Consider the following 24,514-nt stretch of genomic DNA (forward strand, 5'->3'; position numbering starts at 1 on the left):
CTGAGCTGCGGGCCGAGCGCCGGGCGGGCTGAGCGGGCCGAGCGCCGGGCGGGGATGCGCGCTGCGCCGCGCCGCCATGTCGCGGGTGAGCGGCCCCGGGCCGGCCGGCAGCGCCAAGGAGAAGCGCTCCTTCAGCAAGCGGCTTTTCCGCGGGAGGGCGGCGGGCGGCGGCGCGGGCTCGGCCCCGACCGCCGCCCCGGCCCCAGCGCCGTCCGGGCGGTCGCTCGGCGGGTTCATGAGCCGCGTGCTGAAGACCCTCTCCACGCTCTCGCACTACAGCAGCGAGCCCGAGACCCGCGGCGCGCTCGCCCCGCGCCTGCCCCCGCCGCAGGCGACGGGCGGCCTGGGCAGCTGCTTCCCGCCGGGCCCGCCGCGCAGCCCCGAGCCCCCGCCGCGCCCCGCCGGCGGCTCCGAGGCCGTGCCCGGCGTGGCGGGGCTGCGCAACCACGGCAACACCTGCTTCATGAACGCCATCCTGCAGTGCCTCAGCAACACCGAGCTCTTCGCCGAGTTCCTGGCGCTGGAGCAGTTCCGCGGCGGGCCGCCCCCCGCCGACGGGCCGCCGCCCGCGCCCGGCGAGGTCACGGAGCAGCTGGCGCAGCTGGTGCGGGCGCTCTGGACGCTCGAGTACACCCCGCAGCACAGCCGCGACTTCAAGGTGAGCCGGGGCCTCGTCCCGTCGAGGCGGGAGGAGCGAGCGCCAGGCCGCCGGGAGCAGCCCCGGAGGGCCGGTGCCCGCGGTGCGGAGGCGGCGGGGCTCGGGGCTCAGCCGGTGCTGCCGTGGCTCACAGCAGGTCCGAACGTGACACCACGGGTCACCATCACACCGGCACCGCAGGCTGCCCCGGTCTCCAGCTGTGGTGGGTATCTTGCCGCTGCTGCGAGCAGCCGCGCCGTGGGAAGAGCCCTCTGGCCCTGTGTGCCCGTGGCCCTGGAGTGCTGCTCCTGCTCCCAGCATCCTCCCAGGGCAGCAGACCCTGCTCCGGTGACAGCGCTGGGCACCCACGGCAGCGCCCTGGGGATGGGACAGGTGCTGCCGCCGTGCTCTTTGCTCATGGTGTTTGATGCTGGCTGATGCTGCATGGTTTTTATCGGTGAAAATACCCATTTTACTGTTTCATTCCTCTACTGTGCTACCATTAGGGAAGTTGCAACTAACTGTTGTTTGGGAGTTGTGAGCGTGCAAGGAAGGAGGCTGTTGAGAGGTGTGTGTTCAAGTCTGCTAACCAAGAACTCGTGAGTCGGGGCTGATTTGGGGAGTGTGTTTCAGGAGTACCTGCTTGTCCTCTCTTGCTCGGACTCGCTGGTGTTTGGCCCCGCGGTGTTGGTTCCATCCAACAGCCCCTGCCCTGCCCGGGCCTTGCGCCTGCCCCAGGAGCTGTTGGAGCACAGGGCTTGGTCCTGTGCTGTGGTGTAAAAACTCCCTGCCGTGGCTTTGGATGAAATCGGGCACAACTGTTTTAAAAGTACCCTAGGCCTGCTTTGCCTCCTGGACAGGGAGAAGTATTATTCCTGGCACAGAAGAGTCTCTGTCTGTGTCAGAGGATCAGAGGGTGGGTGGTAGCCTCCACACCATCAACTTAGAGACACTTTGGGGAGTGTCTCCACCACTTTTAGGGGTATTTTTCTTGCAGAGTGACTTGTAGAGGAGATGTTCAAATGCATGAACACAGTGAGGATATTGACACAGTCTTGGGCCCTCTGCGTGCAGTTCAGCTGGGGTGCACAGCAGGTAGAGACTGGGTCCCAAAGTCAGCTCTCCCTTGGCGCTGCTGGATGCTGGGATGTCCTAGAGGGTTCTCTGAGGTGGCAGTGGCCTTTGGCACCCTCAGTCATTTGCATGGCCAGCACCTCTTCCCTCTCTTGTCTTTGCTTCTCCTGTGCCCTTTGAGGCAGCTGCACCCACCTGTCCTGCAGGGGGATTCCCTGGAGACCCTGGCTGTTTGCCTTCTCTCAGGATGCCTGCCACAAGGACCACGTGTGGCTCTGGTCTTTTCAGGAGAGGTTTTTATGGGGGAATGCTTGGAAAGCTGATCACTCTGAGGCCAGTCTTGGCAGTACCATGGGCCACTCACCTTGACCTGTCACTGCTCCTGAGGTGGTGTGGCAGGAGAAGGAATTGTGGATTTCTCCTGAGTAATAGCAGGAAAAACGGTTGTGAAAGCAGGATTGTCTTCTGGCAGTAGAGCTGATAGAAGAGGGAGCAGCTCTCTTTCTAGGCCAGGCTCTGCTGTTCAGGCAGGCTAGGCTGTGGGAGCAGGGCTGGGACACGAGTGACAGCAGGAGGAAGAGCATCAGGGCCAGGGATTAAATTAAGGCCATGTTCCACGGGTGCTGAGAGCAGAACTTTGCTGTTTGCAGGCGCTGCTGACGGTAAGCCAGTGCTGTTCTGCTTGGGATGGAGCTGGAGCCCATCCATCTCCTACCTGCCAGCTCCCTGGAGGTTTTGAAAAGCCTCTTGCTGGAGGGAATGTGGTCCCAGTGGATCCAGTTCAGCGCTGCACAGTGCCAGCAGCCTGGGTCCTGCTGCAGGACTGTGCCATTGTGTCAAGTGCTGTTCCCTTACAGAGGTCAATTACTTCTAATATGGAATTAATGTTTCTAAAGACAGTTAAGTTGCCTGAACCTGCTATTAAATTCAGTTTTTAATTAAACTTTTTCTCAACAGCAGATTTGCACAGATCATTTACAAATGTAAACAATGGGCTCGGATTGGAGAAAGGCAAAGATCAGTGTTTTCATTCTGGAAACTGCTGCTTCTCCCCAAAACAAGGAAAACATCCCCCCAGCTTGTTCTGCTTAGAGGGTGAAACATTCCTGATCTGCCTTGATGTAACTGTTTTTAAGGGTGTAAAGTGTTTTCACAGAGTAATTTTGGGCTTTCCCTCCAACAGTAATAGCCACTGACAGTAATATTTATTTGATAGGCAAAAGGCTCTTTATTCAGCATGCTTTCAAATCCATGTGTTGTTTTGTTTGCTATTTTTCTTCTTTTGGCACCAAATGTAATGGGGCAAAGGCACTTGCTAATTCCTAAATACTTCTCTGCAGCTACTAAATGTCTTTTAGGACAAAGGATGATACTTATTTTTTTGCTCATTCTTATATCTGTAGGCTTCTGTCTTGGAAGAGAGGAAATTATTTTCAAGGAAGCATGTCTTAGAGTCCTTGTGGACAGGGGCCTTTGAAAGGATGGTTTTTGGCATGCTTTTTACCCTCAGCTGGTTTTCCTTGGTAGTGTTTACTCTCTTTTTAAGTTGGTCTTCAGGAAATGACCCATGTCATGGGTCTCTGAATGATGTAGCTGCTGAAGCTAAGCAAAATGCAGTTTGAACAAGTGGTTTGTGATAAATGGTTCATCTATAGGTGCAGGTTGAGAGGAGAGCCTGGCAGAGAGCTTGTGCACAGAGAGGGGAGGTCAGGGGTGCTGACAGAGCAGGGGGAAGGAGGCTGAGGTGGTAGGAAAAGGTCCCTAAGGACTGGACTGAGAGGTGGAAGCAGAAGGGTTTGGTTCCTGTTGGGAACAGAACGGGAGCACTGTGGCAGGGCTGGCAGTTGCTGAGGGTGACTTTCCCACTGGTGCTGTGCTCCTTTGCTGTTTGCTTTCACAAGCCTTCTCTTCCGATTGCTCAGTGGGTTTTGTTTTCCTGCCCAAACAAAGCTGCTGCTTTCATAACAGGGGCCGATATTGCAGCTCGTGCTTCCTCTTTCCCCTTTGTGATGGGGTGACAATGGTGACAAACATCTATTGTAGAAGCAGGGTTTTGGGCTTGTTTTTCTGCAGGGAGCTGTCCTGTCCTGCCTGCAGAGCTCCTGGGAGTGTCAGACAGGGAGGACAGAGTGCCCTTTGTATTGCAGCACTCGGAGGTGATGGTGGGGGTCGGCAGTGAGAAGGATTTTGATTTAAACTAATTGGGCTTGAAAAATTATGTTCTTATGCAAATCCTCTGCCTTCTGTGGAGTATGGGCTTTCTGTGAATGATGAGGCTCTTACTGTTTTGAGACTTTCTCTGAGGCTCTAGGGCAGTTGACCACTGAAGCATGCCCATGTTTAACAAGGCCCTTTGCACGCCAGAGCTGGGATTGCATTTCTCATCCTACAAGAAGATGGCCTTGGCTGTGACCTGCAGCATGTTCAGCAAATACAGCACAGTCACCATAACTCAGTTGGGTTGGATTGTCAGAATTGGATCTGAACCCAGAATGAATCCCTGTTGGTAGAGCAGGGATTATTGAGCCAGGTTAAAAGTGCTGCTTCCTTATTTATTTATTTATTTATTTATTTTTAAACTTATGCTTGGTGTGAGATTTCCCGGTAGCTGTTTGAAACTCATTTCAAGGTGTTTTGGGAATGCACTTGGCGCAAATATCTCACTTTGGGACAAGCAATCTGTTGGGCACTTGTTTGGGAGTTAATCGCTAACTCCTGAGTTATGAAGGAGCTCCTGGAGGTGTTGTCATGGTCAGATCTTTGCCTCCTGCTGAAGGTGCAGTGAGAGCAGCTCTCACTGGGGGCTGCTGGGGCAGTGTGGCTGTCAGGAGCCTTTGGTCCTGCTCACGGAGCTGTCAGCCCCAGGCCCTTCTGCTCACCAGAGCCCTAGTGCCTTGCTAATGGGGCCAGTGATGTGTCAGATGTGATCTCTGGGATTGTATTTAATTGTCTTGCTCTCTGCCTAGCACAGGATCAGTTATTTTATTCTGGATGGGGTCAACTTATTCCTAAGATATTTCTGCAGAGAGCAAACTGTCCTCCCTCTGCACAGAGGGATGGAAGAAAGGGACTTGAAAGAATAAATGTGAAACCCTTCACGCTTCCCTTCTGGTAGCTTGGCTGTTGGTTCCTGGTGCTTCAGTTTCTGTGTTGCTCTAAAGAGGCTTTGAGTGGGTTAGGTAATATGGGATGTTGAAGTGCTTGTTGCAGTTCAGTCCAGGTGCTTCCAGTGGTGGCATCAAACTGAGGAGATTTGTCCTAGGGCTGCTCTGGGAGTTGGAGTTGAAACACTTTCCTTAGAACAAAAAGCAAGTTACAAATTTTCTACATCATTTTTCTGATGGTTCTTGACATCACAGAAATGTGGTTCACTGGGATCACAAAGGTCTGGCAGTCCTGCCACTTTACACCTTTTTTTTAAATGTCCATTATCAATAAGATGTAAGTCCATTATTGCATGTATGGTTTGTTTTGTTTTGCTTATTTTCTTGCCTATTTTTCCTTACAATCGCTTTGCTGTCTTTCTACACACATACTCCTAAACCCCTTGGAAAGGGTTTCCTGCAGCAGATCTGGTTGCCTTAAGGCAGCTGTCTGACTTACCTGTGAAATCCAAATGCTTTCTGGGGATTTCTGTGTTGTGCTTCAAACTCTGATCTGAGTGAATGCAGCACAAGGCTGGGGAGCCGAGGCTGAGCAGCAGAGTCCAGAGGTCGAATGTGGTTTGCTGAGGGGGTTCTGCTAGAGGGGCCAGCAGAAATGTGCTGTGGGTGCTCCTTTCCAGAGCAGTGGGTTGGCTGAGGCAGGAGGAGACCCCAGCGTGGAACAGCACTCCTGCTCCACTGCCAGGTGGCCATGGGGGCTGGCAGGACCCTCTGTGAGGCTGGAGGGCAAATGTACATCATTGCCAACATGTGTTTTTTGTCTTCTGAGCTTCCAGGTTTTTATTTCCGTGCTGCTTGTGCAAAATGACACATGGTGAAAGTATGAGAACTGTGTGGTGCCCGGCAGCCCGTGGAAGCCGTGAGGGGGATGCATGTTCCCAGGCAGCTTAACTGGATCCGTGCTCTCCTGTGCTTTGTACATGGCCACACTTCATTGGAGTGAACCCATTCTCCCTGCCATTTCAGCAAAGCACTGCTAATGAACTTGTTTGCATATGGCTGTGTCACTGAAGTGAATGTTTGTTATAACGTGCAAGGGGAGGCTTCTCAGAGTGGTAATGATGGGATCCCCCATCTCAGTTTCTGTGCCCAACTTGGGACCTGAAGCAGAGCCTGGAGAGAGCAGGAGAGGTGCAGGTGTGCAGCTGGAGCATGAGCTCCTCGGGCTGCTGAGCCCAGCCTTCCTCCTCCCCGAGAGGGGCTGCGAGGAGGGCACACACACGGCATTCCCTGGAGCAGCAGCCACGGGGATTCAGCAGTCATGGACCCACTTCTCTGCCCTCTGTGCCAGCATTTACTGATAGTCCTTTACTGGGCTGCTTCACGTTTGTGGCATTCTCCTGCTCCTCAATCCCTTATTCTTTTCAATCCCACCAGTTGCTCTACTAGAGTAGCAGGAAAACAAGTTCTTGCTGAGCAATTTGGGATTTCTGCTCTTGTAAGGGTGAATTCCCCCGGCAGCCAGCACTGGCTCCTGGCAGTGCCTCCTGGCAGCAAGGGCTGCCCTCCTGGGAAGGGCCTGGAGGGGAGTGTGCCAGCTGGGGAATGCAGCACCACATCCTGCCTCTGTGTCTGTGCACACTCGGCAGCCCTGGACAGCATCATCTGGGCAAACTTCACTCTCTCCTTACGGCTGAAGGAAGGTGCTTAATGAGGATTAACAGGCTTCAGCCTGGGAGGGTGAGAGTAGCTGCTGGCATGAGAGGTGTTAGGCAGGGGCAGGGCAATGATGCTTCTTGTCTGGGCTTGTTAAACGTGGTGGAGAATCCCTCTGGTGCTGCTGTGCTGCTCCCTGTAGTGCTCCTCATGGCTTTGCTTCCTGAAGTATTCTCATAAGGGCTGTGCTTATTCCCCTCTGCATTGCACAGGGGCCTGTGTGGGCACATGGGCCGCCCATGGAGCTGCCACGTCCCGTGGGCTGCTGCCTCCGGAGCCCTGGTGCCTCTGGCTGCCCAGAGGGCAGGGAAGGAGTGTTTTGTCCTGCCCTGGCCGCTGTGACAGACCTCCTGTCATCAAAGCTCCCTTCTCCCTGTGTGCTGCCTGTGCTAAGGCCAAGTCCACAGTAATCTCTTCTGCCCCTGAATGGAGGAGCTCCCTTCCTGAGCCTGACCCGCGCTGCTGGCTGGGTACTGGTCTCCCCAGAAAAGATCATCTCCAGAGAGGGGGAAGAGCTGGCTGGGTGTGAGCAGAGAGGGCGATTCAGGTAACTGGTTGTCTGCTGTAGAACTTACTCAAACACAAAACTGTGGCTGTGGGCTTGAACAAGAGCAATAACATGCTTGAGCATAACTCATTGTTGAACAGAAGATAAAGAATAGCCTTTCTCTCCTGCTCATGTGTGTCATTGGGTCAGGTCTCTACTGAGCTGACTTTGTATCTGCAAATCCTTCCACATTTGCTTCCTAGCAGGGCCACACTGGAAAGTGGCAGACTGGCATTTTTCCTCTAGTTGTCTTTGTGATCTGGAACAATAATAGCAGCAAAGAAGAGGCCAGTAGTTCAGCTCTGTTTTGATCTATTTATTGCATCTATTTGGAGCAGTAGATGAATTATTATTAAGCTTTCAGTGGCCTGGTAAAAATGATAATGTGTCTTTGCTATAGATCTGCTTCATGGACAGGCAGGGACCGATATGGTTGTAGGGTGCTTGCATTAGGGGTACATAAGTGGGGTTGATGGGAAATTTTGCTTTTCCCCCTTATCTCTTTGGATGGAGCCACTTCACCCAGGGTGTCTGTGTACCACTGCATGCACATCTGGTGGAATGGAGGATCCACCCACCTCCTGCCAGGCCCACAAGGGCTGAGCTGAGCAAAGGGCTGGAGGTGCTGTGCGTTGTGGAAGGTGTTGGGAGGCAGTGTCAGAGTCCATGCCCACTCCTGGTGCCTCACAGCAGAACCAGCAGCACCAGAATTGTTCCAGAGTCATTCTTAAACCTGGAAGGAGCTGGGAGGAGGGCACACATACAGCATCCCCTGGAGCAGCAGCCACGGGGGTTTCAGCAGTCATGGACCCACCTGTAGCAGTGCTGGCAGGAGCTGGGAGGAGGGCACACACACAGCATCCCCTGCAGCAGCAGCCACGGGGGTTTCAGCAGTCATGGACCCACCTGCAGCAGTGCTGGCAGGAGCCCTGAGTGGCGCTGGGAACACGCTGCTGGTGCTGGAGTGTTTGTTTAGCGGAGCCTCTCGTGAGGAAGTTGCATCTGATATTTTGTAGTGCTTCCTGAATCACTTCCAACATCTTGTGATGTGTCTCCACAGGCAGCTCTTTATCCTTAGTCCACTCAGGCTGCTAGAGTGCTGAGGAAACCAGAACAATTATCATGGAGATGCTGCTGAGCCGAGCAGTGGCACAGATACAGAGCAGGGCACGTGACTCTTGTGCATCCCTGGGTTCCCTGTGCTTGGGATTGGTACAGGCTGGCTGCTCTCTGGGCACACTGCACACCAGGGACACACATCAGCAAAAGCCAGGGAGGCTCTGGACTGGAGTGATGTGCCTCTGGGGAAGAGGCAATAACAAGTACTAGCCTGGATTCCCAAAGTCCTTATGTTTCTGTACAGAACCCCTCCATGTCCCCTTTTCAGAGGTGCTGGGGTCACACCAGTGTGGCACAGAGTGTTGGCTAGGGACCACTCCCATGGTTCAAGCTGTGTGCACATATTTTATGTGGGAGAGTGCTGGTCCCTGCACAGCAAGGGCAGTAAATCTGCTGTCAGAAGGTTTGCACATATGTAATGAGAGCAGATTATTTCTGTTTCCCATTATTTTGCAGCCTTGAGACAGTGGACAGATTATAGAGCATAGACGGTGTATGTTTATCAGTCCTTTCCTGCCTCTTTCATCACCACCCCCCTCTCTGGTGACCCCATTTTCTGAGGGATAAAGCGAGCAGCCCAACCTCATTTCTCAAATCTGTTGCAAACTCTGATTAGAGGAGTGGAGGAGCTCTGGCACGAGGCACATGTGCAGCCTGCTGGGCCTGGGCTCTGCAGCCTTCCCGCCCATTCCTGCCCTGCAGGTGCTGTCTGGCCTCTGCCCTGCCCCTGTCCCTCCTGGGGACCCTGCTCTGTAAGTCAGAGTCCTGTGTGAAGAGTTTTTCTCTCCACAGGTGTGCCAAGGATGTAGGTGCAGCACAGCATGGGATGGGTGCTGCTCCAGCACTGGGAGCATTGGCTCTGGGATGCCATGGTTCCTTGTGTCCAGGAAAGCTGCACCTCCCTGGCTGGGATGGCAATAGAAGATAGTGTTTAGGATGAGTGAGTTATGCATAGTGGAGTCTTGATACCCAGCAGAAAAAATTCCATGGTGGCCTGTACTCCTGTGCTTGACAGGGTGCTGATGGGAAGTAATTTTGCTCTACCTGCATGATGATGATTGTAGAAGCATCTGTGATTTAGATGTTCTGATCCTGGCTGAGTCCTGGAACTGTAGACCTAGATTAGCATTGATCACCTGCATCAAGGTTTTGGGAAATGTGTGACCCTGCCAAAACTGCGGTGAGCAAGACAGAGTGTGTGGGCATTAGGAGACTAAATTGTTGTTTTGCTTCAGTTGGAGCAAACAGAAGGTTTCATGAGGGCAGCAGTGTCAGGTGCTGCGAGGCAGGGAAGGTGTGCTGCAGTGGCCCCAGCTGTGCAGTGGCTGTTGCTGCAGTGTCTCTTCTCCCCACAGAACATCGTGTCCAAGAACGCGATGCAGTACCGCGGCAACGCCCAGCACGATGCCCAGGAGTTCCTGCTTTGGCTGCTCGACAGAGTCCACGAGGATCTGAACAATGTGGTGAATTCCAGTGGCATGCCTCCACTCAAGGTAAGGGATGCTGCTGGGGGACACTCTGGGAGTCTAACTTGCACACAGGCTTTCCTTTTAAAGTAGTTCTCCCCACTGGCTTCTCAACTTCAGTAATTCAGATGGAACAGAAGCTTGGGTTAAAATAATGTATGTTTCTGCCCTGGGAAGGTTCCACTAATTCCTGCTGAGTGCTCCCTGGGGCAGTTGTGTTTGAATGGCTCTGCAATAGCCAGGAGGTGTTACTGGGGGCTGCCAGACCCTGTCTGGTATGAGCCCTGTGCCCTTCCTGGGGCCGCCCTGCCCACCTCACCTTCCTGCATGCCCACCCCTTGGAGCAGAGTTAAAAATGCTTGTGGCATTTTTCCAGTGATTTTTGGCTAAGGAAAGCAGAATTTGACTGGGGTTCTGGAGCCACCTGCTTGGTGCTCCCCCCACCCTAAGTGTGTCTCAAGGGTTTGTTCTCTCTTTCAGCCACCTCTGGAGGATGATGTGCTGCTTGAGGGCCCAGCCTTTCCCATCAGTAGCACTTTTGTGCAGGAACTCTTTCAAGCCCAGTACAGGTATGGTATTTTGTAAATTTCTTGAATGTATGGGTGACCCCAGTATAATTCTAAACTGACACTGGCTCCCAGTACAGTTGGGACTGGTGTCACTGTTAACAACTGTTTCTGAATTCCTGCTGAACTAAGACCTTGCTCTAGAGGAAAAAGAGAATTTCACTGCTACAAAATTGGTATATTCTGTGTAAATCTGCAATATGTACCACTGTGCATCCTGAGAGTGAGTCAGTGCTGCCCAGTGCTGGCTCTCTGTCCCTGTCCTGTAACTTCACCTCTCTCCAAAGACAAAACCCTTCCAGGGTTTCCTGTTGGATCTGCTGATGGTGAATATGGGGTTTGATGGTTTATACATTCCCAGTGAGGTGAGGTGTAACTGTGCCCTGTTATCCATGTTGTCCCAGGTCCTCCCTGACGTGCCCTCATTGCCAGAAGCAGAGCAACACCTTTGACCCCTTCCTGTGCATCTCGCTGCCGATCCCTCTGCCGCACACCCGGTACGGAGCTGTCCCGAGCTCTTGGCTCTTTCCCCTGCATGTCCTGTTCCTTCACTTGCTGCTGCAGGAAGACAACACCAGCAAAATTTCTGATAAGTCATTAAAAAAGATGAATAGGACCATATGGGGATTTAAGGTTTTGCTTTGCAGGTAAAATGGAAAATTGAGGCTTTTACTTGAAAGGCCTATCCTTCCTATAGAATTAATTTTGCGAGAAAAAGTCTTTGCTTCACATAACCAAAATATTTTGCTTTTCACTTGATTTATAATTAAATAAGTTTTAAAATTAAAAAAGGGAAAAGGATGAAACGCTTTGTTTTTTGAGAACAGCCTCACTGATCACTCCAATTTCAAAAATTGAAGTTAAAATCTTTCCTGCAAAATGTTTTGCTTTTTTGAAAGACAGATGATGCAGATAAAGAAAAAACTTCAGGGGAGGAAAAAAATCCAGATAAAACATTCAAAGTGAAGATAGAGATGCACAGCAAAACTACCTGTGGTATAAACAAACTCCTTCACTTGGTGTTTGCATCCAAAAAACTTGTGTAGGTTCCAGAAGCGGTGGAACAGAGTGATGATAGGGCAGATTAAACATTTGTCTCACATTTGCTCTGGAAATCTCTGCTTCACCACTGGGTGGAGGCTGAGTGGGCTGTCCAGGGAAGGTGTCCCCTCCCTCTTCTGTCTCCAGTAGTGCTGCTGCTGCTGTTGGAGGCAGGATTGAGGCAGCCTGTTCGCAGTAGCAGCTCTCCAACACTTCAGGGTGCTGTCTTATACTGACTGTCCCCAGCTTCCTTACTGGATCCCTGCTGGAAAACTGATTGCCTTCTCCTAGACAGTTTTGGTTTTAACTTTGTGGGCCTCTTTGAGATGTTCTCCTTATGGGAGCAGGTAACACCAGGCCATACAGTGCAGCTGCAGTGAGGTGGATGCGGGCGGTCAGGAGGGCCCTGTACCTGGTGGGCAGCCTGGATGTGCCCAGGCTGGGCTGAGGCTGCTCGGGCAGTGCCCAGAGGTGCTGAGCCCAGCCTGGCAGTGCTGCCATGCTCTCCACAGGCCTCTCTATGTCACCGTGGTGTACCAGGGCAAGTGCTCGCACTGCATGCGCATCGGGGTGGCCGTGCCCATCTCCGGAACCGTGGCCAGGCTGCGGGAGGCTGTGTCCTCGGAAACCAAGATACCCACGGAGCAGGTAAGGAGCTGTGCTGCTCACCTGGCTGCCCTCCCTGCACTGGGAGGGAGAGAGGGGAGGCTTTTGTCCCTTGCTGGATATATAGGAATCGAAATTGGCTGCCCACGGTTGAACAGGGAAGCGAGGTAGTGGTGGAAATCTGGATCATGCTTTTCCCTGTGCATTGGCTGTTTGGATCCTAGTGATGTTGGAATAGCCCTCAGTGCACTGTGCAGACCTGCCTGACCCCATGGTCTGCATGCTGGCAGTGAGGCAACCACAGGGCACCTACAGCAAATTCCTTTGTAGGAAGAGCTTCAGGAAAGCTGTTGAATTCCACCAAAACCTCTCCATATGTTGCTTTTACCTCAGCTTCTCATTTATGGCTGTCCTTTTCCCTGTTCCTTGCTGCTGGCTGATGACAGGGTGTCTTGAGGAGTGCCATCCCTTAGCAGGAAAATCCCAGCTGAGAGATGGGGCACTGAGCTGAAACCGTGGGTGGTTTGATGGGTTCTGGTTTGCTCCTGGTGCCTGCAGATCGTGCTGACAGAGATGTACTACGATGGGTTCCATCGCTCCTTCTGTGACACCGACGACTTGGACACCATCCACGAGAGCGACTGCATTTTTGCCTTTGAGACCCCAGAGATCTTCAGGCCTGAGGGCATCCTCAGTCAGAGAGGTGAGTCAATAACTCTTAATTCCCACCTCGGGTGACTAGTGAGGGAGGTTTGTGTGGGAAAAGAATGAGTCCCACAAGCTGTTGATGTTCTGGTGTATTGATTTCAGCTCTGACTTTGTCCGGGCTCATTCCGGAAGATTTAATAGTGTTGTCAGCTGGGAGGTTATCAAGCAGTGTTGTACACTCCTTTCTGCCTCTTCTCGGGGCTGATGCTGCAGGCCAGGCTGGCTTAATGGGAAATCTCTTGTCAGGCTTAATTTAAAGGCCTGCCAGGGACCAGATGAAGCCATTGAAATCGTGTTATTTAAAATCAGATTGCTAGCGATGAATAAACAGTCTCAGGAATGAACAAACACTTTCTCTTTCCAAGCTCAAACTCCTTGGCCTCTGCATGGCCCCTCAGTGACATGTAATCATGGTATCCTGGGCAGATGGAGTGTAATCAAAGGCAAATTTTATTATTGAAAGTAGCAAGTTGGGTTCTTGGTTCTTGGTTTCTTGCGGGCAGTAAAAACTGGAGTGCTTGTACAACCTGCTGTGAAAAATCAGATGGGGAGCACTTGCATATAATGTCCTTCTCTAAAGAAACAGTCACTGTGAAAGGAAGTTGCTCTTTGAAGCCTTTGTCCAATTGATGAAAATGCTCCTGATTCCATACTGACATGCTCCTCTGTAGCCCAAGGAGGGCTTCTTGAGGGGGGCATCCGGGCACTAAAGGCAAATGACATCATGAAATGTTTCCTTTCTCCTAATTTTTCAGGAATACATGTGAACAATAACCTGAATAACTTGAAATGTGGCACTGAGCACTCCCGAACAATAGCTTACTCTCAAGGAATGGTGAAGTCTGGAAAACTGGAACAGTCCTCTCCTAAACTAGCAGCAAATGACAAGATTGTCTTGCTGGTGTGTAACAGAGCGTGCACTGGACAGCAGAGCAAAAGGTGACTGGCAGCAGCATGGCTGGAGTTACTCTTCTGGCTGCTTCCTAAACTGACCTGGATTTTACTTTCCTGTAGTACAGGCTCCAGGTGAAGGAGCAGCATCAGGTGCTAAAGAACATGTTGATCAAAAAGCATTAATGGGTGCAGCAAAATATTTCTAATTTTGGTGAACTTCAAGTATTGCATTACTGCAAAGAAACAAATGCAGCCCAGTTGAGAGGATACACCACCTTTGTCTGGTTTGAGAGCAGCATGTTTGACCAGACCCTCTTATGGGTGGGAATTTTTAATTGGAGTGAAAATGGGAGGAAGGAGCAAGGTGAGAAGCAACCAGGGCAAAGGCATTTGTATCAGCTGGAGGCTGAGAACTGTCTCAGCCTCTGAAGCTTCACAAAACTTCACATGAAGTTCTCCCATGTAGTTTGGGGTTCCGATTGCTGAACAGGATAATATTTTAATTGTTCCTCAAATGCTTTACTTCCCATAGGTTTGGCTTGCCCTTTGTGTTGCACTTGGAAAAAACAATTGCTTGGGATATTCTGCAGAAGGAAATACTGGAGAAGATGCAGTATTTCCTGCGGCCTGCAGCCTGCTTGCAGGTGAGACTAATGTGAGCTGTTGCATGCACAGGTTCCATTGCTGTACTCAGCCCTCTGTCCGCTCACTGGCACAGGCATCTTCGAGACCTTGTACATTTGCTTTGTCATGTCAAACGTGTTCTAGGGTGAAGTCTTTGCCAGCCAGTGGCAGGTTGGGTTGGAGGCACTGAGGTGGTCTCTGTTCTCCTGTTGCAGGTTTGCCCATTCAGCTTGCGAGTGGTCAGTGTTGTGGGCATAACATACTTGCTACCTCAGGAGGAGCGACCCCTCTGCCACCCAACAGTGGAAAGGTGAGCAGGCCCTCAGTGCTGGGTGCTTCCCAGGAGTGGAGAGAGGTGTGTTAGCTGGGAGCCTGGTGTTTACCATGCGGAAATGAACAGTCCTGGTGAGGATGTGTGGCATGCACTGCAGGGGCCTGAGGAGCAGGGAAATGAGGGAGCATCCTTAGGAAGCTGTGTGAGAATACCTCAGTTGTGTGTCCTGCCATCTGGAGTCTGTCCTCCCTGGAAATGGAGAACAGAATGAAAATATTACTCTCGCTATTTTTAATTTTTTCTTGTGTCTGTTGCTCTTTGAAATGTTGATTAAATGTTGGTTCTGTAACAGGTGTATGTTGCCTTACAGAACTCACATACTTGGGTGAAGGCATTTACCAGCTTTGCCAAGTGTTTTGCTGTGTGAATTCCTTTTACTCCTTTGCAAACCTCAGCTGTGGGAGTGAAGGAAGGGTGAAGGGCTTGTGGAGAGAAATTACATGCCTGTAGAAGATAATGTAGACTTTGGATTGAAAGATGGTCTGACTTATTTCTGCTCCTCCCTGCAGGGCATTGAAGTCATGCGGACAGGGGGGAACTGCTCATGTGAAATTAGTGGTAGAATGGGACAAAGAAACTAAAGATTAGTAAGTATGAAATAAAAAACCTTAAACTGTGTTCACCTCACAATTGCTGCTTGCAGCTTGCTTGTGTGAACTGTGCATCCTTCAGCAAACATGAGATCACTCAAACTCCACCTGTGCCCAGCCCCTGTCTGCAGGGGCAGCCTGGGGAGCAGGGGGATGTGCTGGTAAATGTGGTGTCTCCCTGATGCAGCTTGTTTGTGAATACAGAAGAGGAATATATTCCAGACTCTGAAAGCGTCCGCCAGCAGAGAGAGCTTCATCATCAACCTCAGATCTGCACTTTATCTCAGTGTTTCCAACTGTACACCAAAGAGGAACAGGTAGATACAGCCTGTGTGCTCTAGCTTGTTCACACGCTGCAGGAACTCCCTCACTCCAGGCAGCTCTGTTGTGCAAACATTGATTCCTTGTGACAGGAGAATAGATTTGTAGCACAAGATTAGTTATCTGTGCTGCTAACGGAGCTCCTCTGCAGTGAGAAGCTTGTGGGAGGTCCTGGGTTCTTTGCTGCCCAAATGTTGATACAAGAACTTAGTCCTCTCCTTGGCAATTTCCTCTGTGAAATATTGTGAACATTATAAAGGGTTAGGACAGTGTGGCTTCATGGCTTCAGTTCTGCAGGAAGGTGGCTGCTCCCCTGCTCTGGCTCTGCTCTTTGTGTGAGGCTGGAGGGACAGGAGTGATGCTGTGCACAGGCAGGCTAGAGGGGGCTCTGACCTGGCCCCTGCCTGGCGCATGGAAGCCATCTGAATTCCTTTGGTAGTCTCCAATCTGCTGCACAAAGGGCTTGTCTGGAGGTAGTCTTTGGACCCAGGACTGAACTGTGATAGTTTGGGAACCTCTCTAGTTGGTTCTTTCAGAGGTGGGGGAAGAGTTGTTTGGCAGTTTAAATCTCTGGCTGCTGAGTTCTCTGAGCACTGGGCTGTGGAGGGAGGCTTGGGGGACAGGGAGAGCCTTCAGTGTGTAACTCTGTGCTGTTGGGACTACAGAGGAAGGAGGGGGTTCCCAGAGGGCAGTGAGGTGTCAGAGGGGCATCCAAAGTACACCTTTCTTTTTTCTGTTCTGATTTTTTTTCTGCTTTTTTATCCCTGCTTTTTTTCTACTGCTGGTTTTCTTGTGAGAATACTTTTCAGGCTGCCAAGCCTGCCTGCTTTTTGCCTTGGTTTTTCCTTTTCCTTCTTCTCCACTTCCAAGGCACTGGTGTTTATGAGGTGCAGAAAGGTCCTCTCCACAGCAGCACGGGCTGAATTCTGCCTTGCAGCAGAAAGTGCCTCCTGAATGAGACACACATATCCCTGCTTGTCACTTTGAAAAAATCATTGGGAACCCTGCATTTCCAGTGAGCTTGATAAGTGCTGGAGGGAGATGAGGCAGAGGGGTCAATGTCTGCACAGGGCTTGGGGCAGCAGGGGAACAGTGGTGTGGTGGAAGCTGCCTTGGAATTTGCAAAGCAATACCCACTCCTGCCTGTTCTTGTAGCTTGCCCCAGATGATGCATGGCGATGCCCACACTGTAAGCAGCTGCAGCAGGGTAGCATCACACTGAGCCTCTGGACCTTACCTGATGTTCTCATCATACATCTCAAAAGGTTTAGACAGGTAAGGATGCCTGTAGTGTTGCTGGAGGACTGCTGAGTGAAGTGAGTAGACTCTCCTCTTTAGAAGCAGCCATTCTGCCCTGTGTGTTCCTCACCTGGGGTTTCCCAGGCATGGTGGCCCTGGCCTCTGCAGCTCATGCTCTTCTCTGTACACAGGAAGGAGACCGAAGGATGAAACTTCAGAACATGGTTAAATTTCCCTTGAGTGGCTTGGACATGACTCCTCACGTTGTGAAACGCAGCCAGAGCAGCTGGAGCTTGCCATCACACTGGTCACCTTGGAGGAAACCTTATGGCCTCGGCAGAGATCCTGAGGACTACATCTATGACCTGTATGCTGTCTGCAACCACCATGGCACCATGCAAGGGGGACATTATACAGGCAAGTGTCCTGCTGTGCTGTCTGTGGGGGAGCCTTTCACAAAGATGCTGGTTATATTCCTGAATGGAGTCAGAAAGGGAGTCACTGATGGAAGCAGTGTCACAAGTTACAGAGGGTGAAGGGAATGGAGCCACCCCAAATGATACTCTGCTCTAAGTGGTAATGGTGGACAAAGAAAGTCCTGAAATGGAAGCTGTTTATTATGTTCTGGCAGCCTCAGGCTTCTGTCTTGCCAGTCAGACTGGAAGATGATGCAAGAATCCATCTGTTCCTCGCATTGTCCGAGTCCATCATAGCAGAGAACCTTATGTTAAATGTCATGCAGCAAACCTGAGAGCAGTAGGAGTGAGAGAGTCTTACTGGAATGTATTATTCCTTAGCATATTGCAAGAATTCTGTTGATGGCCAGTGGTACTGCTTCGATGACAGTGAAGTTCAGCAGCTTTCTGAAAGTGAAGTCTGCAAGCAGACCGCTTACATCCTGTTCTACCAGCGGCGCACAGCGATCCCCTCGTGGTCTGCCAACAGCTCGGTGGCAGGTAAGCCCTGCTGGCCCTGTCCAGGGGTGCCTCTAACTTGTCCTCCTTGGGTAGTTTGTCCTTCTGGGGAATTTTCCACCCAGTTCTGCTTAAACCCCCATTCTTGTGTCCCAGAACTCAGCGAGGTTTGTCTGAGTCTGTGGCTGGGTGTCAGAGGCCATGGGAACTTTCCAGCTCTTCTCCTAAGGCAGTTTTGGCAGGGACATGGGGGAGCCCCTATGCCCCAGCTGGTGACTGCTCAGAGCTGCCCTTGTGCAGGACATCAAATTGTGACTCACTCCTTCCCTGTGGCAGCACTCTCAGTCCCAAGGAGGTGCCCATAGTGCCTGTGTTGGTGGAATCCAGGGTGAGCTGTGGGCAGGTGCAGGCTTGGTGACCTGCCCTGGAAAAAAAGGGATTTTTTTGGCCTTGGGGTGGCAACTGAAATGCCAGTGCCTGCATGCTGGTGTTCACAGCACACTGGGACAAGTGCAGTTCTGACCATAAATGCTCCACAAGAGTACATCCCCATTCCTGTGCCAGTGTCTAGGTGCTGGGGCTGCGAGGGCCAGCTCCAGGCTCAGGTGTGGCCCAGGGCAGTGCAGGAGTGCCCGACCCGGGGCTGCCCAGCTCTGTTGATGTGTGTGTGTGTGTGTCCTGCAGGCTGTGAGGTGTGACCCAGGGCAGTGCAGCAGTGCCTGACCCGGGGCTGCCCAGCTCTGTTGATGTGTGTGTGTGTGTCCCGCAGGCTGCGAGGGCCAGCTCCAGGCTCAGGTGTGACCCAGAGCAGTGCAGCAGTGCCTGACCCGGGGCTGCCCAGCTCTGTTGATGTGTGTGTGTGTGTCCCGCAGGCTGCGAGGGCCAGCTCCAGGCTCAGGTGTGACCCAGAGCAGTGCAGCAGTGCCTGACCATGGGGCTGCCTGGCTCTGCTGACCTGTGTGTGTGTGTGTGTGTGTGTCCCGCAGGCTGCGAGGGCCAGCTCCAGGCTCAGGTGTGACCCAGGGCAGTGCAGCAGTGCCTGACCCGGGGCTGCCCAGCTCTGCTGACCTGTATGTGTGTGTCCCACAGGCTCCACCAGCTCGTCGCTGTGCGAGCACTGGGTCAGCCGGCTCCCGGGCAGCAAGCAGCCCAGCGTGGCCTCGGCCGCCTCCTCGCGCCGCACCTCGCTCGCCTCGCTCTCCGAGTCCGTGGAGCTCACCGGGGAACGCAGCGAAGATGATGGTGTGTATCTCTCCTGGGGACACGCTGGGGCAAGATCCTTACTGAAACAGCTGCAACATCCGTGGTTGCAAGGGATGGTTAGTCCAGCTGAGAGAGGCAGGAGCTGGCTCGGTGGGAGCACAGATGGGCTTCCGTCTCATAGGAAAGGAGGAGGAGAACAGGCAGGAACCTTAAGCCTTTCAAAGAGAGCAAATGCCATCAACAAAACCTCTCAGTCAGGAACTTCTTGTGCTAGTGTTCTCTCTGGGTCTCACTGCATCACCTTTGCAAGGTGGCTGACACAATCCTGACAGATTTAGCATAGGTACTGATTACCTGCTGCTGTGCTTATGGATAGTCTCAGGGAGGGAGATGAAAACTCACCCATGTATGAAAGTTACTGTTCAGTTCCTGGCTTTGCCTGGTTCCTCCACACATTGTCTTGTAACTTCTGAAAATGCAGAGCTTCATGGGTCAGTCAGAGCATTGGAAGCTGGTGTGGAGATGTCCCTGCAGCAGTGCTGTGACAGCTGTCAGGTCTGACCATGGAAGTCACACTTCTAAAATACTTACATTTTGTGTTTCTAAATACAATTACATCACTTGATCTAGAAGTAGGAATCCTACTTTGCCTTTCATAGAATGCTCTGGGAAATATTCTTTAATACAGAATCATAACCCTAGCTGGTGATCTTGCCAGTTTCAAGGACTTCTGAGGTGCGAACCTTGTGTTTGATCTGGTGCACAGGGATGAGAAAAGAATCTGGGTTATCAGTTAGAGGCTTCAGAAAGCTGCTCCTGGGTGACCCCTAGCACGTAACAGTTGTTGGATTCCTCATTCAGCTTCTGTGCAAGAAGCTGTGCCTGCAGCCTGCATGGGGAGACACATAGTGAGGTGTGGGTGGGCTTCTTGGCTCTCGTGGGGAAATGTGGATGGGTGGGGTAAGCCAGCTGCAGCCTTGGCTTTCCCATTGAGACTGTCACTTGCTTTCTCTGCAGGAGGATTTTCAACTCGACCATTTGTAAGGAGTGTCCAGCGTCAGAGCTTGTCATCCAGATCCTCTGTCACCAGCCCGCTGGCAGTGAGTGAAAATGGTGTCAGGCCCTCGTGGTCGCTCTCTGCAAAGCTGCAGTTCCGCTCCAACTCCCCATCACGCTTCTCTGGAGATTCCCCAGTACATACCTCTGCTTCCACTCTGGAGAAGATTGGGGAAGCTGCTGATGACAAAGTTTCCACCTCGTGCTTTGGCAGCCTGAGGAACCTCTCTAGCAGCTACTTGGAGCCCTGTGACAGCAGTCGGCGAGAGCACAGGACAGCTCGCAGAGCCCCTTTGGCTGTCATGGAAGGGGCGTTCAGGGAAGAGTCCGTTGTAAGGACATCGAGCTCAGACCTTTCAGATGGCTATGGTAAAAGCTCTGTGCAGCCAGACAGGAGTCACCCTGCTCTGGACCCTTTTGATAACAACAATCAAATCGCCTTTGTTGACCAGAGCGATTCTGTGGACAGCTCTCCAGTGAAGGAGGTGAAAGCCCCAGCTGGGACGGGGCTGGCTGCAGAGAAGGCACATGACACCCCTAAGAAGGGTCACAGCTCCAAAGGAGCTTCTGAGCCAGACAAAAGTTTGAGGAAGGGAAGGACAGTCTTAGCTACCCAAGAGACCAAAGTCTCTCACTCTTCTCCTCCACTGAAGAGCTCTCAGAAAGCTTCCCGGTCTAGAAGTAAGGCAGACTCCTCTAGGGTCAGCGGGCGACACGGGTCTCCTGCTCCCACGCAGGCCAGGAAGGAGCACAGCACAAAGCCCCTGGAGGCATCTGTCCCTTCAGCTGCACAGAAGCAGAAGTCAGGTTCTTCTCCATCCTCCACGGCTGCCAAGAAAACCCCATCAGGCTCATTGACTAAGGGCTCTTCCTCTGGGAAGAGCCGGACTTCGGAGCGCAGCCTCAGCAGGGAGGGCTCCAAGGTCAGCCTGGGCTCGGATAAAACGAGCGTCACCAGCGGCTCCAGGACGAGCTCCCCACGGATCAGCCACTCCAGGAGTGACAGCAGGGCAGTGGACAGCAAGCACGTGCGCAGCTCCTCCATGGCCAACCTGCGCTCCCCGAGCGCCGCCGCGCGCTCTGGGCTGAAGAGGGACAGCAAGTCAGAAGAGAAGGGTTTGTCTTTCTTTAAATCAGCCTTAAGGCAGAAGGAGACACGGAGGTCGGCAGACCTGGGGAAGACAACAATGCTTTCAAAAAAGACAGGGAGTGTCAGTTCCAAGTCAGGCAGTAAAAATGTGCTGGAGGACAAACCGGAGAAAGGCGGTGTCCCACCAGCCTCTCAAACCAATGCCAACATTACTACAAAAGAAAAACTTGTCTCAAAAGATGCCACATCTAACAAACATTCTCTGCTATCCAGTCGCAAGTCCAAGTCTTCCCAGCTAGATCCCAGAGTCCAGTCTCCTCCTTCCAGTGGCAAGCAGGCTGCTGACAAGCCGCTGAAAAAGTTACCTTCCAGCATGCAGGTGTCTGTACGGCCTTCTCTGGAACCTCAGTGAAATGCTGCAATCCAGGTGTCTTTTCTTCTGCTGAGAAGCTAATTTATTCTGAGCTCTTGATTTTTGTTCATGTGCCTAATGTATGTTTTGAGGAGAAGTTAACTGCAAGTTGTTAAAGCGCCTTTGATTCTGCCATCAAACCAAATAGCCACAGGCAGCCAGCACTGGTGCAAGTAGCCTAGCTGGAGTCATTGCTGAACATGAATGCAGCTGTCCCATAGCACTTGTACAGGAGTCTCTGTCGAAAGTGCAACAACTTTCTTCAGATTTGGGGGTTGGGACCTGCCCGCAGTTGTACTGACACTGGTGTGCTTTGTAGAGCTGTGAACTGATATTCCTTTGGTCTTGTTCTGAGTGGGCTGTGTCCACACTGGTGTATGGCCTTGTTCTGAGCTGTGGAGGATGCGAAGGAAACTGGAGAGACTGTCGCTTCTTTCTGCTCTCAACTCTCTGTCCCTGCTCCCCTCCATTTCCAAGCTTTCTAAAGGGCAATATTTCAACACTAATGTTGTTTCTCAGGTATATACTCAGCCAGTATAGGAGGGACTAGCATTAGTGACGGACAGAAAGGTACCTGTGTGTCTCTGTGCACGTCTGTGTAATAGTTTTCCTTTTTGCATTCCAACAGCAGGAAGTTTGAAATGTAACCTGCAGTTTTTGTCGCTGTGTCTGTGGAGAGTTTTGCTTTGTCCATACCTAAGGCAGCCTCTGGCCTGTCCTGTTTCACTACTTTCTTCTGAAATGCTCTACTAAACAACAGAAGAAATCCCTGGGCAGCAGCTGCTGGCCAGCTTGTCCTGTGGAAGCAGTGCCATGGGAGAGTTATGTCCACACACCTGGATGGCCATGATGCTGTCAGGATGCCCCTGTTCCAACTCCTGGGAAGCATTTCCTAATGTGCTCAGACCCTTATCGTAGTGGTGTAATTAAGCCTCCGTTATCTCTAGGGGTGATGTTTAGATCCAGTGTCATCCTGCCCTCTCTGAGCATGCTTTGACAGGCCCCTTTGTGTGGGTTGGAGGGGCAGTTTTCCTGTTCCCCAGAGTGCTGTACATTCTTCCCTCTGGCATGCCTGTCCCCTCCCCATGGGACTGGCTGCCACATGTCCCTCAGTGGAAGGTTCCCCTTCTTGTTTGGATGACAGCCTCCACCAGGGTCAAAACACTACATCTACTGATGTCTTTGTTTACATGCCCTTCTTACAGGGGAGATTCCTCAAGTTCTGTAAGGTTCCTCTTAAGGTGGATTTCTTAAGTCCTTTTACATATATGTGGTGTAATCCTTTTTTCTTTTTAAATCCGTGAGTTTTTATTGATGTGCTGCATATCCTTTATCCACAGCCTGTCGTGTAGGTTGTGACAAGCTGGGCAATGTGCTGAGCGAGGTCTGTGCCTGTCCAGCCCAATGGCAGAGCTTGGGGCCAGGGACGTGTGTGCTCTGTCCCATCAGCATAACAAACTGGCCTCTGCCACCTCCCTTGCTGAGGTCCTGCTTGCCCTGCAGGCAGCCTTGCCCCCAGGACACCTTGCTGCTCTATCATCAGTTTTCTGCTCACCACACACCTGCAGCAAGCTTGGGAGGGAGGGGTTGGGGGTAGCAGGCTCCTCATGTGTGTGGGGCTGGGCTGGCAGTGCCATCGGGCTGGGTCAGTGTGGGATGAGCCCACCTGCCATGGAGCCCTTGCAGGGTCCTGGTGATGTCCTGCTGCATCCCCTCCCCGTGCTCCAGCAGTGCCCACGGCCTGAGGTGTAATGCCCTGCCTGTTCCAACCCAGACATGACTGTCCCCTCATGCATTCCTTCACCCGGGCATTGTTTCAGTCTCATTTATTGCAGCAACGAGAAGCAAAGATTGCATTGCTTGCTTCTGAAATGTATGACTTGGATTATTCATGGATTATTTTCTGTTACATCCAGCAGAGCAGATAAGACTTGCTTCACATTGCAGTACTTAAATTACTCCCTGAAATGTTGATGTTGAAGTATTTGTTTAAGGTTTTATCTGTATTAAGGTCTTACACTGTCTTGGCTCTTCTCTTGTAACAACTCTTCTAGCAAGAATGTAATTCCGGTGGCTTACACTGACTCGGTTTGGGATCTTTTAATAGACAGAAATACTTTCTGTGCATTTTTGCCATGGACATTTGTGAAAGGTTATTTTTATCAAATGGCATTTTTTTTTCATGTCATCATTCACTGAAGGAGTTTAAACTGGAAGCTGGTGTGTGGGTTTTGAGGTGGTTTTGCTCCTGTGCTGCATGCCTGACTGAAAGGAATTTGAAACCATGTCCAAACCCATGTTTTAGCTGAACACCAGTTCAATGTTTGTATCTGTAGCAAGATAATGGTCCTTGGAGCTCTCATTTGGGTAGAAGGGAGATGGAGGTCCTGGTATTCCAGCAGCTGATAAAAGTAATTGAACCTCTGCAATCCCATGAGAAGCCAGTCTCACTCTCTTTCTGCACATTGTCCATAACTCCTGATGCTAATTGCTGCCAGCTCCAGCACTATCTGCTCTCTCTATGCAGCCAGCCTGGATTTCTGTCCCTCTGGAAGGGCAGCTCTGTGCACGGGCTCCTTGCTGTGCAGTGTGAGTAGGCAGGAGGGGCTGCCCTGGCAGTACCCTTGTCTCTGAGCGGGTGAGGGCTGCTCCTGGTGGGTTTCCTGCTCGGGGGCTTGGCTTGGGGTGTCTTCAGGCAAAGTGGTTTGGCTTACCAGGCTGCACCAGAGTTCGTGTGGGACGTGCACTGGGCAGAGCGTGGAAGTGTGAGCCTGTGGGGAGTGCAGTCCTGCTCGTGTCTGTGTCCGTACCAGGGCCCCTGGGAGCAGCCACTCCTGTCACTGCACACCTCTGCCTGTCCCTGTCACACGTCTTCAGCAGTCAATGAGCTTCCTTGCACAGGACAGGGTCGAAGGCTGTGGGTCTGGGAGTGTTAATCAAAGCCTTGTTGCTGTTACAGTCCTGACTCCATCAATGAAGTAGGAGAAATGTTTCTGAAATGGAATGTAGGTTATTACAGGCCCTACTTAAAGGGATTTGGGGAAAATCATCAGTCTTCTCTCCTTGCTTTAAAGCAGACTTCTCTCTTGTCCCTTTCACGTGTAGGAGCTCCTGTCCACGGTATTGTGTTGTCCAGCTGCCAGGATGTGGCATGGTACCAGGGAACACTCAAGAGAGGGATCTGCCAAGTCCTAGATGCCAACACCACCGTGGCTTTGCATATGGATCCTTCAAGCAGCAGTGGCTTGAGGCT

At 51.8% G+C, this 24,514-nt stretch overlaps 1 protein-coding gene across 2 annotated transcripts; it reads left to right on the forward strand.

The window, feature by feature from the left end:
• The first annotated feature begins 76 nt into the window (after window positions 1-76).
• USP31 (ubiquitin specific peptidase 31) lies at window positions 77-24,456 on the forward strand. Of its 2 annotated transcripts, XM_066560739.1 has the most exons (17): window positions 77-658; window positions 9,553-9,690; window positions 10,144-10,232; window positions 10,634-10,726; window positions 11,783-11,918; window positions 12,435-12,579; window positions 13,340-13,523; window positions 14,011-14,122; window positions 14,318-14,412; window positions 14,946-15,023; window positions 15,214-15,343; window positions 16,503-16,622; window positions 16,778-17,003; window positions 17,384-17,542; window positions 18,590-18,742; window positions 19,721-21,276; window positions 24,367-24,456. In XM_066560739.1, the coding sequence occupies exons 1-16, from the start codon at window positions 77-79 to the stop codon at window positions 21,259-21,261; spliced, it is 3,981 nt and encodes a 1,326-aa protein (XP_066416836.1). In that variant the 3' UTR covers window positions 21,262-21,276; window positions 24,367-24,456. The 2 variants fall into 2 exon arrangements, with proteins under 2 accessions (XP_066416836.1, XP_066416835.1); XM_066560738.1 differs by lacking the exon at window positions 24,367-24,456 and having other exon boundaries at window positions 19,721-23,433.
• Window positions 24,457-24,514: the final 58 nt, after the last annotated feature.

Source organism: Molothrus aeneus, chromosome 16, assembly GCF_037042795.1.
Source record: "Molothrus aeneus isolate 106 chromosome 16, BPBGC_Maene_1.0, whole genome shotgun sequence".
NCBI classification, from domain to species: Eukaryota; Metazoa; Chordata; class Aves; order Passeriformes; family Icteridae; genus Molothrus; species Molothrus aeneus.